Source organism: Uloborus diversus, chromosome 3, assembly GCF_026930045.1.
Source record: "Uloborus diversus isolate 005 chromosome 3, Udiv.v.3.1, whole genome shotgun sequence".
Taxonomy (NCBI): Eukaryota; Metazoa; Arthropoda; class Arachnida; order Araneae; family Uloboridae; genus Uloborus; species Uloborus diversus.
Genome location: NC_072733.1, coordinates 37,281,755 through 37,296,738, shown reverse-complemented (window position 1 = coordinate 37,296,738; position 14,984 = coordinate 37,281,755). Strand labels below are relative to the sequence as shown.

Sequence of the window (14,984 nt, the reverse complement as noted above, 5' to 3'; positions counted from 1 at the left end):
GTTGTAGTGAAGTTTTGGTATATTGTTTTGCGTATGTGTGGTAAATTCTACCATATGGTTTTAAAGCAGTTAGTGAAAATGTGTTCCACATTTTAATTATGTAATGCGTTTATTGTATAAGCTGGTTTGTGAGGAAAAAAATATGTAATAAGGATAAATTCTAATGAATACATTAATTTTTTGATTATTTACTATATGTATTCTGTGTATAGATTTTTTTTTAGCTTTGGTTAAATATGCTAATATGTATTCTCATTACTTTCTTAGATGGTACTTTGGAAAAATCAAGCGGATTGAAGCGGAGAAAAAACTTTTGTTGGCTGAAAATGAACATGGAGCTTTCTTGATTAGAGATAGTGAAAGTCGAAGAAATGATTTTTCTCTTTCTGGTTGGTATCAACTTTTAAAATTTCATGTGTTACTTGCATTTAAAACCTAAACATGGGTTTTATTAAAAACAGCACTATTTCAGGTAATAAAAATTCATTGCTGCACGTAGGGTTCCCACCAAAATTTTTTCTTGAAAATAGCCTGAGTGGGATACTCTTGCTCGCCAAATATTTAATTTTCCAGAAAATGTGGAAACCTGCATTTTTTGACTGATATAGAATGTCTTTGACTTGGTTAAAAAGAAAAAAGTGAGATATGTTGATAATCTATTTCTTTTTGGGAAAAGGCTATTTCCATAAATAGAGTATTTTTACTTTACTTCTGCAAAAACAATTTGTCAAAAACATTTCAAAAAGCAATATCTTCCTTTTGTACCAAACTACCAAAAATATAATTTATGTTGTATTAACATGAATAGATAAGATAACCTATATAAAGCGCATAATATGCAGTAGTCATGTATATAGTCGACTATTTATGAATATACATACTTATATGTTATCTCTTTTTTTCCCACAGTGAAAGATGGTGATACTGTCAAACATTATCGAATTCGTCAGTTAGATGAAGGAGGTTTTTTTATTGCTCGCAGAACAACTTTTCGTACTTTACAAGAACTTGTTGAACACTATAGTAAAGATGCAGATGGTCTTTGTGTTAATTTACGAAAACCTTGTGTTCAGGTTAGTAGGAGCATTTTCAAATTATATTTTATAAATATGGTCAGAAATGGGATCTCTTATGCCAATAATTGCTAAACAATATAAATTTGTAACCTGTAAAAATCGTATTTTGTACCAGTGTTAAAATAAAAGCTGATTATTTTTTTGTTTTTTTACTACTGGAAAAGCAAGTTTGTTAATGAGTATACCCATTATAATTGAGATTACTCTTTAAAATTTAAAGGCTGTGCTTTCAAGTTTTTTTTTTTCCTTCTATAATTGTTCTTTAACAACCAAGAAGGTTTTATTGTTTTACTTTTTGTCTGAGATTTTATATTTTCCAAATTTACTTGCCACCGAAAAGTGTTCAGTGTCTCAGCATTTATGTAATTTTAAAGTATCTTCATATATATATATATATATATATATATATATATATATATATATATATATATATATATATATATATATATACACAGTCAAACCTTGTTATCACAACATCTTTGGGTCTGTCAACAAAGTGCCGTCATAATCGGAATAGTTTAAAAATTCATTATTAAACATTAGTTCACATTAAAATTAGATTTGATGAATAAATTAAAGTGTTTATGCTTTTAAATAAATTCAACTAATGTAAATTTGAGTTATTGGTGAATATAACAAAAAATTCTTGTAAGAAAAACTTCACTTTTTTTTTTTTTTTTTTTTAAATTCTACAATACTTTCCAATAAGTGTTTGCTAAACTTTCAAACAACATTTTTAACTCTTCCTTTCCACGAAATTATCAGCAAGAAAGAAACGAATTCAAGACTCTTCACTTTTCTCCCCCAATTTGATTAGATTTTCACTGCCTACCCACACCTTTCGAAGGTGAAAAAACCCTTTCTAATTCTTTTATCCACTTTAGAGTTGTGTGTCCCTTTTCAATATAATGAGGAGCTCTTATCTCTTTTTCTCTCATGGGAGAAGCTTCTAGTGACCACCTACAGCTTAAGGTAGCTACGGTCTTTTCTCTTCTTCTGCTGTTTTCCTCATCCAAAATTACAATCCACCCACTTTGAATTCCTTTCTATTGTCCCTCTTTTCAAAGTCTGAAACCTGTACTTTTCAGAACTTATCTACTCGTCCGCCACTTTTTTTAAGGGGTCATGCCTGATCAAATCTCTTGTCCGAGTCCGAAATTCCTACAAAAAACATTTCCAGAATTATTTTACGGAAATTTTTTCGATTGCAAAGAAATACTTGATCCAATTTGTGCAGCTGGAATTGTCGTCGTAACCGTAGTTGCCCAAAAAAACTCTTAAAATCCAGACTACTTAACATCAAAACTGTATGGCATAAGTTCAGGACTTCGAAAAAGTGATGTGACATCCGGAGTGTCGTGAAATCCGGTTGTTGTGACAACGAGGTTTGACTGTGTATATATATGTATATATATATATAATAATAATAATAAAAGTGAAAAATATTGAAAAGACCACACCAAGAGCCATTTTGGTCTTTTGACCATAATTAATGAATCCTCCACGGCTGATGAACTCTGGATTCCCTCTTTATCTGTTCCTACTTAATAGCTGTTTGCATTTTTCCTTTTTATCATCATTTGTTATTTATAATTTGTTTAATATTTGTAATTCTGTTTGCTTAATTTTATATATATGTATATATATTTATTTATTTATTTATTTATTTATTTACAAGTGGTTGTAAACTAAGAAAAGAATTAGCACAAAGAAGCAAAAAGTGTTGAAAACAGCAGAAAATAAAATGCCAGAAACAAAGAAAAAGCTACTTTGAGTTTGATCTCTTCAGCATTGGAATCCCCAATTCTTATCAAATCTGTTGAATAATCAACAGCCTTGTGCTCTAATGTTTATGTAGTATATTAATTAGTTATTTTGTGAACTGACTGTATTTAATTCTACATTATGCCATCATGGTACATTTTTATAATTTTCTAATATGCCTATACCTTGTAGCCATTGTAAAATGAACTGTTATGTTGAAACTGAACATTTGATTTGAAATATTATACAAAAAGAAAAGACCATTGCTGCTTAATTTGTTTCATATATATACTTAGCTAAATCAAGTATTTTATTTTAAATTTTATTTTAGGTTGAGAAGCCAACAACTGGTGGACTTTCACATAACACTCGGGACCAATGGGAAATTGATCGAAGTTCCCTCAAGTTTGTTCGTAAGCTCGGACAAGGCCAGTTTGGAGAAGTTTGGGAAGGATTGTGGAACAATACCACACCCGTTGCGATAAAAACTCTTAAAACAGGTGATTTAGAAATTTCAATTAATATTTAAGCAGTTATTTTAGTTTTATAATTTCTTCAAAAATGTCAATGAAGTAGCATTTTCCACTTTTGCTTCGGAAGCGTAGAAAAGAGCAATTGCTGTGTTCAAAGCTATGTTCCTATGAACATTCAGCTTTAATCCTAATTGGTCATTATGCATGTAATAAATCTGAAAATATATTCATTACACTCCATAAATTAGGTTATGTGCACTTTGTTTAATATATCTGAAATTTTCAGTGCACTACTGAATTTTTTAATTATTGCAGTTCTTGAACTTTGCAGAACATACTGAAAATTGCTAGATTAGAACAGTTAATTAATCTTTAAAAAAAAAATAAATAAAAATAAAAACGCCGCATTTGTTAGGATTGCAGAGTAATAATCCTCAAAATTTTGAAATTATTTAATTAAGATAAGTGTTGCTCTAAAACTTAAATACCTGTTGTGCAATAAGAAGATATGTATTTTAATAATTCATGAAAAGGCACTCTTTCACTCTTACTGTACTTTGAATTGTTTGGGTTACAGGATAGATAAACATTCAGAAAACATGTGAGAGTTATAATGTATGTACTGAGTGATCCACAATTTGAAGGTCTTTTTTTGTTCAGAGAAATTTTCTGAATGAAATACCTCTTCTTTTTTTTTTTTGAGCCAAGTACAATTGCAAATGCCTCATATTCTGTTTCTGACCAAACCTACTGTATCTTTGTCAGTTTTTGACTTGTGTAAGTAACAGCAAAAAAAATTTTATTTTTGATTTGGAAAAGGCAAGCAGCCACACCAATTTGAGATGCATCTGAGTGCCTGACAAAGAAACTTGTATTTGTATTATATCGTCTCCTCAGAGCAACAGTAGGATATCTTAGGGTTATTCCTGGGATTAGATGTCTAACTATTGCTCTGAGACGATATCTAGATTTCTGTGCAAAGGAATGGTTCTATCAACTTTTCTCTGTAACTAGAAACCACTGTACTAAATTACAGGGAATGTTACAAAATTAACTAATGTAAAATTGCTTTCTAGGTACAATGGATCCAAAAGATTTCCTGGCAGAAGCACAAATCATGAAAAAACTGCGACATCCAAAACTTGTACAGTTATATGCTGTTTGTACTTTGGAAGAACCAATTTATATAATTACAGAACTAATGAAAAATGGCAGCTTATTGGAATTCTTGCAAGGTAAAATCTTCATAATTTCTTCCTGCTTTGTTAATTTTCTCTTGTAGTATTTTGTTATAGAAAAATAGTTGAAAATCAAACAGTCAGGGGTGTACCTACAGGATCTAGTGCCCCTGGCAAACCTTAGGAATGGTGGCCGCTCCCCTCTCCCGTACCAATTGAGGCAGTGAGAAGGGATGCAAGTGGACTATTTTAAGTTTTGAGTAAAAAACAAAGATCAGATCCTAGGTAGGCTTTCATTGAAATTTTTTTCTAAATCATGCTGTACAGCAGCACCTACCGGGCTACTAGTACAATCTCTTGCCCCAAGACAGAGGAGAGGTTAACCTACCATTTGTACCGGTTATCTCCAAATTTTAAATTTTGCCACTTGCATCCCTTTGCTTCTCAGTACCTCAATTCATTAAAAATTCAACCAAATCAACAACATTCTCAATTCATTTATGAAACATTTATAGTGTTTGTTCTTGAACCAAACACAGGGTACTATTTATAACAATGCATTTTTTTTAAAGGGCATTTTTTTGAAATTTTTGTTTAAAAACACCAGAGGATTAGAATAAACAAAATTTTCATTTACTGAAAGCAAGAAAAGGAATTTAAAAAAAAAAGTGTGAAATGAAAGTTAACATTTAGAAGGATTCTATTATGATAAGAAAATTAAAAGAAATATGAGAAGTAAAAAATAACTCGGGGGGGGGGGGGGCCTTATTTTAGGCAGATCCGTCGCAAGAGGCAAAACTGGCACGTGTGCGTATGGAAAGAGGAAAAGCTCGGAAGCTCTTAATTCTTTCCAACACATATGTGAGTTGAGAGAGATGCAGAGTGGATTCAGCTTTTGGGGGGTTTCTGAGGGAGAATGGAGTCATTACTAAATTAGATCTAAGTATTAACAATAGGAATCTAATTCTATTTAAACATTCATTCAGAAATAGGGGTTCCGGAAGGTAGCTACAGGTGTTCTCCCCTGGGAAATTTTTGAAATTACGGTTAGGAAAACAGTTTCAGACGATATCATGGTGATGCTAGTTGGAGCAGAAAGTCAAGATCCTCTCCAGAAACTTGTTAAAATTGAAGCTCCAAAAATGTACAACCTTTGATGATGTTAGGGGGAGGAGTTTTCGTGGGCTCTCCCTCAGAAAAGTTTCGAAATTGAAGCCGAAGTTTAAGATGATCTTTTATGTGGTTTGCGAGAGGGGAAGGGGAGGGCATTAAGAGTTGAAGTTGTCGCTTGAAAACTCACTTTTAGACTATCTTGTAATGTTTGTAGGGCGAGAATATGTTTACCTTCTTTTAAAACTGTTTCAAAATTCTTATTTTCCCATCAAGAGTTCAAATGCTGTCACCTTCCGAAAATAGAGGAATCATTTGAAGCTGAAAGTCATCTCAGATACTCCACTGTTGTGTACATGTATTAAGCTGACCCAAAGTTCCATACATTCAATCTTCTTTTTTTTCTGAGGATTAAGTACAGGCTTTTCCCCTCTTCTAGCTCTGTTCATATTAATTTTTATACAAAAAGGTCATTAAAGTAGTTTACTTTAAAAACATAAACTGTTTGGAATAATCTTGGAAAATTGCCGCCCCTCATGCTCTTTCGCCCCTGGCGAGAGCCACTCCTGCCAATGCCTAGGTACCCCACAGGTTATAACAAGGGTTGCACCCTTTGAGTAAAAGGTTATGGTTAGTGTAAATAGTTTTGCACTTTCATTTTTATCTCTATACAATTGCAAATGCCTCATTTTATTTCGGAAAAGACCTACTGTATCTTGGTCAGTTTTAGACTTGTGTAAGCAGCAACAGAACACATATTGTTTCAGTATTTGTAAAAGGCAAGCAGCTGCACCAATTTAAGATGCATCTGATTGTAAAACAAATGAGGGAAGGGGCTCTGTTAGGAACAAGAGAAGTGAGAGAAAATGCTTCCACCAAGGGGGAGGGTGGCTTTTTTTTTGTTGAAAAGATTAAAACAGAGTCATGCCCCCCAGAGTCCATGAATCGAGTCAAAAACTCTTCTTAAAATGAATGAATTTATACACAAGGTCAGAAAAATGTGGAATATAATATCTTAATAGTTACGAAGCTCCAGTTCTTTTGCAGATGTAGATCAACCTAAACTTTTTCTTGCTTCAGGTTTTTCTAGATCCCTATCCTATTTTCTTGAACCAATTAAATGTCCTAAATAACTAATTTGTCCTAAATAACTAATCTTAAGTATATCTCTTCACATTGAATAACTGAAATTTTGGTTCTCAAGCTTTGTGAGAATTAACTTAGGATGAAGAAGATGCCCATTCCAATCTTTGGAGAAGATAGCTATAAAGTTGATGCTGTAAAAGCTCATGCAAATTCTCAAAAAAGGGGGGGGGGGGAGTCTTTAAACTCTTTGACCAAAGAGCCATACTTGAAAATTTCTCAAGAATTTCAGGCCATCCCCCCCCCCCACCCCCGATAGAGATAGCTCATCACAGAAATTGTAATTCAGAATCACAGTCATATTTTCGTGTCAGAACTACTTGAAATGGGCAAAATGTACATTTTGAATTAAGTGTTATTTCGGCATTCCAAAGAAATTAAAGACAAGTTTAGAATTTCACTTCAAATTTTCAGTTCTCACCTGCCAGATGTCAGAAAAATGAACACCAGAAATAAAATAATTTTCTCCACCAGCATCAGAACTGACGTTTGTTAATCACTGGGTTAAAACATTAAATAACTGAAAATTTTAAAGGCTTGATTACATGTAGGTTTATTTTAGTAGCTACCAAATCCATTAGTTCTTCATTAGTTATTATTTAGGAAAAAATACCCTTCAGTACATGTTAGAAACATTTTTTGCAACCTTATTAATCCCTTATTGCACTTACAATTCTAACCTTTCTTTTTCCAAAAGTTTTACACGCATTCTATCACATCCAGTTTCACAAAAGAATATCCATAAAGTAATCTCTTTACTCAAATCACAAGCAGAAGACTTTAAATGTCAGGCATAATAACTTTCAAGGAACTTTTGTTGCCGTTTATATAGTATTTACCAGCCATCCTTGTCTCATTTAACTTCATTTTCACTTGTATACTTTGTTTATTTTAATGATTTTATGCTTTTGTATGTGTTTCTGTATATATCAAAATTGTTCCAGCGAGTGCATGGTCACTCATGATCTGTTCTGTTCTCCCCGATCACCACATACGGTCAAACCCTCACCGTTATTAAATAAATAAATAAATAATCCCTTATTGACTTAAAGTATTCTCTGACATCTTTTTCCTGCAGGGGAGAATCTGAAGAAATGGGAGAGCGCTGCATTCATGCCGAAATGAAATAGGAAGAATTATTTCCAGCAGGGGTAGTAGCTGTAGACTCTTGGCGCTACATTTACTGGACATGCTGGAAAAGTTTTTCCACATTTTATCGAAAAATAAATGCAGCAATGTCCTATTCCTCCGGGTCCTCTCTTTCTTTTACCCAATCAAACATTTTATTGGGGGGTTTTATCAACTTAATTTCTAAAGTAAAAAGTGCAAAATAAATTGTTAAAAAGTTTTTTAAGTGTAAAATTAAGGGGCATATTCAACTGTAACAGAATTCGATGGAATCAAATACAATCAATTGTAAATTTCTTTTACCCCACAGAAACTAAATTTCTCACTACACTTTGGTTAGATAGATTTCAATCAAATCAAACAGAATCAAGTTGAATAAGCCCTTTAGGTAGAATACTGGAACTGAATTACACAATGATACATTTAAACTATTGATATTGCGTTTATCTAAAAATGTGTGAAAATTAGAAACTCGCAAAATGCAAATACATAGAAAATTCCCACAGTGTAATTAAGCAGACCTAGTAATTATGACTTTGTTAATCACCAGCCATAGTTTGGAGCTGCCAGCCCCTATAACAAGACACTGCTCTGTTTTTCTCACTGTAATGTTGCTAGTAAATTTTTGAGTTCAAAGCTCGTAACTTTGAACAGTCTCTTTTTGTTGGTAGATTATGTACGACATTAGGTTTCTGCTATCTTTTTTCCATGGAAATGGCTCAATAGGGGAAGCTGCTGTACAAACGGACAAAATTTACTTTTAAATTTTTGCTCGTCTCTGGGAATGGATAAGCGATCGGAAAAAATTTCTGGCAGAATCTACAGCTTATCATCTAATTTGGCAATATTTTGTCAAGTGAAAATCTCAAAGCTTTCAACTTCAAAAAAATTTTCATCAAAACCATCTTTTTTGTCCGTGGGTACAACAACCTGTTCACCCTGCGGACAGGTGCCTTTGTACCCATGGAAATATAAGAAAATAATATATAACTAGGTCTGAGGAACTCAATTGTACTCAATACATTTTCAAAAGCCATTTTATGTTGAAATACTTCAAACGTCCATTGAAAATAACCTTAAATAAAATATGCAACAGAAATTAAACTTTGAAAATTAATCAAAGTTTTTCCCCCTTTTTTAATTTTCCTTAATCCTTAACATCAGTGAACTCTTTAAAAAAGTTATTAGTCCTAGGAGAGTTAATGATGTTATTCATAATTCATATGTTTTTAAACAAAAAAAAAACTAGATTCATGATAGTATGGCCAAAGATATTTCACACGCAAAGATGTCCCACTTCGGTAGAAACGTATGTAACATACGTTTCGACTCCTGACGGAATAGTGGTCGACCAAAAAGCCGATATCCAGGAACAGGTTGGCGAGACAAGTTTGGGAAAAAGTGTGCTTGAATGGTCGAAAAGGCACTAAATCGCCAATGCTGATGTCGCTGCATTTGCAATGCGAATCTGGAGGTGAAGATGTTTTCTCTATTCTCTCCCCTTTGAGAAAGCGCTGAAAGGGAGGTAATTAAGCCTCATTTGTCTGATGTTTCATTGCTAAAGGGTAGTAAAAAAGTCATTGTAGAATCGTTAAGCGTAAGTTATTATGTTATCGACACGTGGTTTAAAAGAAATGGGGCGAAATTAGAATGGGGCAAAAGTATGAAACTAGTAAAAATTTTGAATCCTTAAAATAAATTAATTTTGCAGGAAAAAAGAAAACATTCATTGTTTTTCACTTCGAAATTTTTTTTTCTTCTGTCCTTTTTTTAAATCACAATTTGCTTAACACCAGGGCCTGTCATCAGTCAGTGGACCCTCATATCAGATATTATAAAGAAACCGCTTGTGAACCCCCCCTCCTTCACTTATTAATTTTATGCGATATTTTGACCTTTTACATATCCCCTCCCCCTCTTAATTCTAAAATGAGAGTACTAGTGGGTTGGAGGGTAAGATAACTTTATATCAAAAGTACTAAATAAACGATCAGCAAACTTCAACATATTAATTAATTAGCATACCAACTTACATCAGAACTAAACATCCGAATTCTAAATATTTTATTTTAGTTCCTGGAAAAACCAAAGCATACTTTTTCATTGTGTTCGTGTGTTTTTCACTGTGGATTTTTGCAGTCACAATGTTCTAGACTTTTGTTAAATGCTAAACACGTCTGTTATTTCTTCCCAAACGTGCTAAATACCCCTTATGTTGTTGTAAAGCAATTGTTAGAAGATCTTCAAAAAAAATTCATCATTTATTGAATTACCTTCGCAAATCAATTTGGCTAGCCTGAAAAATATAGACGGATGGACATTCTCCCTATCCAATTCTAAGTTTCACAGTAATTCTTAAAGCACTTGAATCAGTTGTAATCACTGATATAGTAGAGATAGGCAATTTGCAATTATTCAAGTACATATGCATTTTCTTATAATCTGAGCTCCCGTTATACAACCCCCCCTATTGAGATTAAGGGCGCACCCCCACCCCTAAATGTCGTCAAGACCCTATGCCCGAAAAACAAAAAGCTCCTATAGAAAGAAAAATATCCCTCAAAACAACCCCCTAAAATTTTTAATGGCGTCATCTGAACCATGACCCTCCCTACGTGGGCACCCCTTTGTTATAACGCTATTTTGCCAATTTTATAATATGAAGGAAATAATACCTTTGTGATTAAAAAGAAAGGCAAACAAAAACAGTGTTAAAAAGCACAGATGTGCAGGAACAGTGCAGACAAGAAATTCGGCATACAAGGAACGCCTTTATCAATGCAAAAATTTGATCTCATGGTGAATATGAATCTCATGAATGAGATACACACGATCCGATAAGATTCGACTCCGGCCGTTCCAAAGGGTTTTGCTCCGATTTATCGGATAAGCTCAAATTTTTGCATTGATTAAGGCATTCCTTGTAACATAGAAACACGTGTCTATAGTGTTCCTGCACAACTGTGCTTTTTAATGTTGTATTATTAACCCCCGACACACAAAGGAAGGGGGTTATAAGTTTGACGTTTATGTGTGTTTATCTGTCTGTCGCACTATAGCGCCGAAACGGATGGACAGCTTTTTTTAAAAAAAATTCAAAAGGAGAGTTGATCGAGAGTGTTTTTAGCTAGGTTGTGTCTTTGGATGACATTAATTAACGAAGATATTAATTAAAAACCTCTAAAATGTTTTTCGCGATTTTTGCAGTGAAAACATAGTTTTCGAATTATGACATTTTTTAAAGCAGATTTTAATAACGGCTAAGCCTTTATTCACGCGATTGATAACCGAATGGGGTTGTTTCCTTCAGTCAAAAGTTGTACTTTTAGTCACTAAAATTGATAGAATAAGCAAAAAAAATAATAATAACATGGACCCAGAAAATTCTTTCATTTTCCCAACAGTTATTTTTTAATTAATTTTTTAATATGTCCGATTTTTCAAACAAGGCGTGGTCTTGATGACGTCACAAATGATGCTCTTTGTCGCATCTTTGTACCGCGTTTCCACGTTATGATAATCAAGAAGCGAATTAAAATTGCGCTCTGTGCTTGCTATTAACCATATTGTTGCCAATACACGTGCGTAAAGCTTTGAATTAAATATTTAGCTCTGTGAATGGCAACACAGAATGGCATTTCGTCATTTGTGATGTCATCGGCAAGAAATGTAAACAATGAAAGCACACAGATTTTAGCATTTTTTTTTTTTAAATATTAAACTTAAACAAATTATTTAAAAAATGGTCAAATCCTGTGTTTTTAAGCATGCTCTTTCAGAAAAAAATACTTTTAAAATTTTGGAAGCAACCCCATTCATTGTTGGCCAACAAGGAAATTAAAAGCAATGATTTAAAGTTTTTATCTGTTGCCAATTTCTATTTAATAGCAAAAAAAAAAAAAAAAAAACTTTGATTTTTAATAATATAAGACTTTTAAAAGGATTTTCAATTTTTCCTCTTGATTCTGCAGTTGCGACTCAATTTGGGGTTTTTTTATTTTTAATTTTATCATTCCTTGTCGATATACACATTTGCGTTTTATTCCGCAATTTTAACTTAAGGACAATAAAAGTCTTCAGATTTCAAACGATAAATGTTCGCATTGTATCCTTATCAACTAAAAATCAGGCTAGGGGTAAGGTGGGGTCTCGTTGGTCCATGTTCTTCCGTTGACCCAATTAACTTCTCTGTGGACTTGATCTCGACGTAAAATGCCCTAGTGAAGTGTGAAGTATTGCATACGATGTGATTAAGACTTCGCTTGTTCCTCCTTGTTAAGGAAAGCAGGGAAATCGGATAACCACTGCAGGTTGCAGTGGAGTTGATGTGCAGGGGGGGGGGGGTGAGATGCTAACACATTTTATTGTAGGTTTAATCTTTTATTAGAATGAATGTAACTAAACGGTCTGAAATTGCATTTTCACGTTGAATCTGTTTCACCAAAGCATTTCTTACGGGGCATCAATTTTTGCGCTGGAGCTCAAATTTCTAAAACATATCATTGAAATATTTGTGACATGGGTTTAAGTTACATCCATATATCAAATAAAAAAAAGTAATGGAATTTTTATTCATAGTGTATTATACAAAAGAATCAGAGCTCAATTACCAACCAGACCAATTAGGCTGTTATCCATGGGTGATGGGTCCCCAATTTTTAAGAGCCCCAGAAATACTAAAATTGCTGTAGTTTCTATTTAAGAAAATTAAGGTTCTCTCCTGAATTTATCTACAGTTTTTTATGTGTACAAGTGTGTGTTGCTTTGAATAAGTGATTTAACACCTCAACACTTCTGAAACTACCACCCCTGATTCTTTATTAATGCTTTTGTTTATAAGGTTTAACTGTAGAGGACCCCCAAAAAAGTTTGTTTAGGGTCTACATTAGTCAGGTCCTGAAAATATTATATACAAAAATCCAATTCGTCACACATCATGCAAAGCGAAAATATGCCTTGCAAGAACTTACAAGTTGACCGTAATTCATTGAAGCCTTGTTACTAAACTTGCTAGATATTTACTCCATGTAGTGAATTTTTCTGAATGTAACTAGACTGCAAACTGACTATAGCAGAGCAAATATGCTAGAGGAGTCCTTGTTTCAGAAGCCTACACTTTGATTTAGAAATGCATAAAATGGAGTTAAAACTGCATTATTTGGACAGCTGAAATTATCTGAAAAGTAGAGCTGCTAGAGAAAAACTGATTTCATATTTTGATTCAGAGCTCCAAACATAAGAAGAATACTCCCTTAAAACTACTCCCGTAGCAGACCAAAAAGGTTATTTTGTTTTTACAACCTCAATGATATAAATCAGCAAATGTGGAAATAAAGAATAATGTTTCTTCCCTCAATGATCAGTAAAAGGGGAAATTTAGGGCGAATTTATTCTGATTAGTAGATGCGTCAGTTCGGAACTGCGTAATCAACACAACGCTTAAAGCTGTCCCAAAGAGTGAAGAAACAAATTTCCCCCATCGCTTAGCTCAGAGGTCGAATGGCGCGATGACACTTCATCCAGGCCCACTCAAAGAGAAAAATCGCGGAATCAGTTGCGGTTTTTCAACAGTAGCAAATGAGTACATTTGTTAAAAGAGAGGAACGATTGAACATCTGGAACTCTTCAAATCTTCAGATACAAAAGGCTTTAAAATCTCCAAAGGGGTCGTGTCGAATCACTCTCGGGAGGAAATGACAACCCTCTGCCAAGCCAGATCACTGTTGGCGATGCATCCATGTTATTTGTTCCTAAATGTTGGCTTTGGGCTCAAATCATGTTTCCGTTAGTTTTTTTTTTTCTCTGCGGAGCTTAAGAACTGGTCTTGAAGTGGAACTTCTTCTCCCTTTCTATATTCTTCGGTATGGCTCTCTATGTACCTACATAATAACTTTAATTTATGTGCAAATTGAAACCTTCAACTATAATTAACCCATCACAAAAACTCAGTTTACATTAAATCAATAAAAATCTAGAAAAGTCGACTTCAAATGAAAACAGGTGGGATTGACAGTCTGAAGATCCTACAACAGGTGGGGGTTACTTCAACACTATATCTTCAAGCCCTACTTCAAATTCATCATTATTGTTAAAAGCAAATTTTGAACGTTGATGACAAGGCACCATTTTGAGGTATTTCATATCGTAAGAAGACTCAAGTGTGACCCAAGGACACTAAAAATTGCTGTCCGTGGGTACACATGGTTGTGTGTCCTTAGGTACAAAGGTATACCATTTTGGTTTTGCAAGTCAGTCACATCGACAAGACCACAGTTTCACAACATTAAAAATCAGATATAAAACCTTCAAAATGTAGGGAAACATGATACTTACAACAAAAATGAATAATACAATCCACGACGGACGGAAAAAAAAAGAAATTGTTTTTTTTTTTACTTAGGTCATACTAAAACCGAAAAAATGCGATAGAATCTTAAATGTTCGTTTGATGGGGTTGAAACTTTCTGGGGTATTGGAGAGGGCTGTGACATACACGTTGAACCTAAATTAGGATCCCTCTCGATGATACCCAGAATTACCCGACCAACGTCCCTAGGCACAACCCCCCCGTGGGTACAGCAGCTTCCCCTACCCATTTGATATTAAGTATACTGGTACTCTCAGTTGACTGAATAGTTCATCTCTATCTTCTTTAGGAAAATTAGCATTGTCACAGCATTCAGACCTCCATAATTGACTCAAAGTTGCATGCTTCTACATCTCTTGTTTGACACAATGAAATAAGCATTTCTCGGTGTCACATTCGAGAAAAGTCTATAATTTCTTCAAATTGTTCATCCACTTTCACTTTCAATGATTCTGGGATGCAAAGTTCAAGTGGGTTCTTTCTTTTTTGTTTTAGGTTACAAATTTATGTGTGCTTTGGCCATTTTAACAGTGCCAGTGAAGACAAGCTGGTGTTTGAGAAAAAGTTATTGATTTTCTTTCTTTGCATTATTAAAATGGCTCAAATTGGCTTCATTGCTTTTTTCTTTTCTTAGCTGGATATCATGATATGCTAGGTGTCGGCTAGGGGGGCGGGATTTCTCCAATTTATTCATCAGAATGACTACACTGCAAACACATGAGGCTTATATCATGTTCTTTTATTC

At 33.8% G+C, this 14,984-nt stretch overlaps 1 protein-coding gene across 1 annotated transcript in view; it reads left to right on the top strand.

The window, feature by feature from the left end:
* The window catches only part of LOC129218408 (tyrosine-protein kinase Src42A-like), a 192,560-nt gene that overhangs the window by 166,401 nt on the left and 11,175 nt on the right, over nt 1-14,984 (top strand). The window contains exons 2-5 of the mRNA XM_054852660.1: nt 268-389; nt 910-1,073; nt 3,172-3,340; nt 4,390-4,548. Coding sequence (XP_054708635.1) covers nt 268-389; nt 910-1,073; nt 3,172-3,340; nt 4,390-4,548 — 614 coding nt within the window. The remainder of the gene's footprint in view (nt 1-267; nt 390-909; nt 1,074-3,171; nt 3,341-4,389; nt 4,549-14,984) is intronic.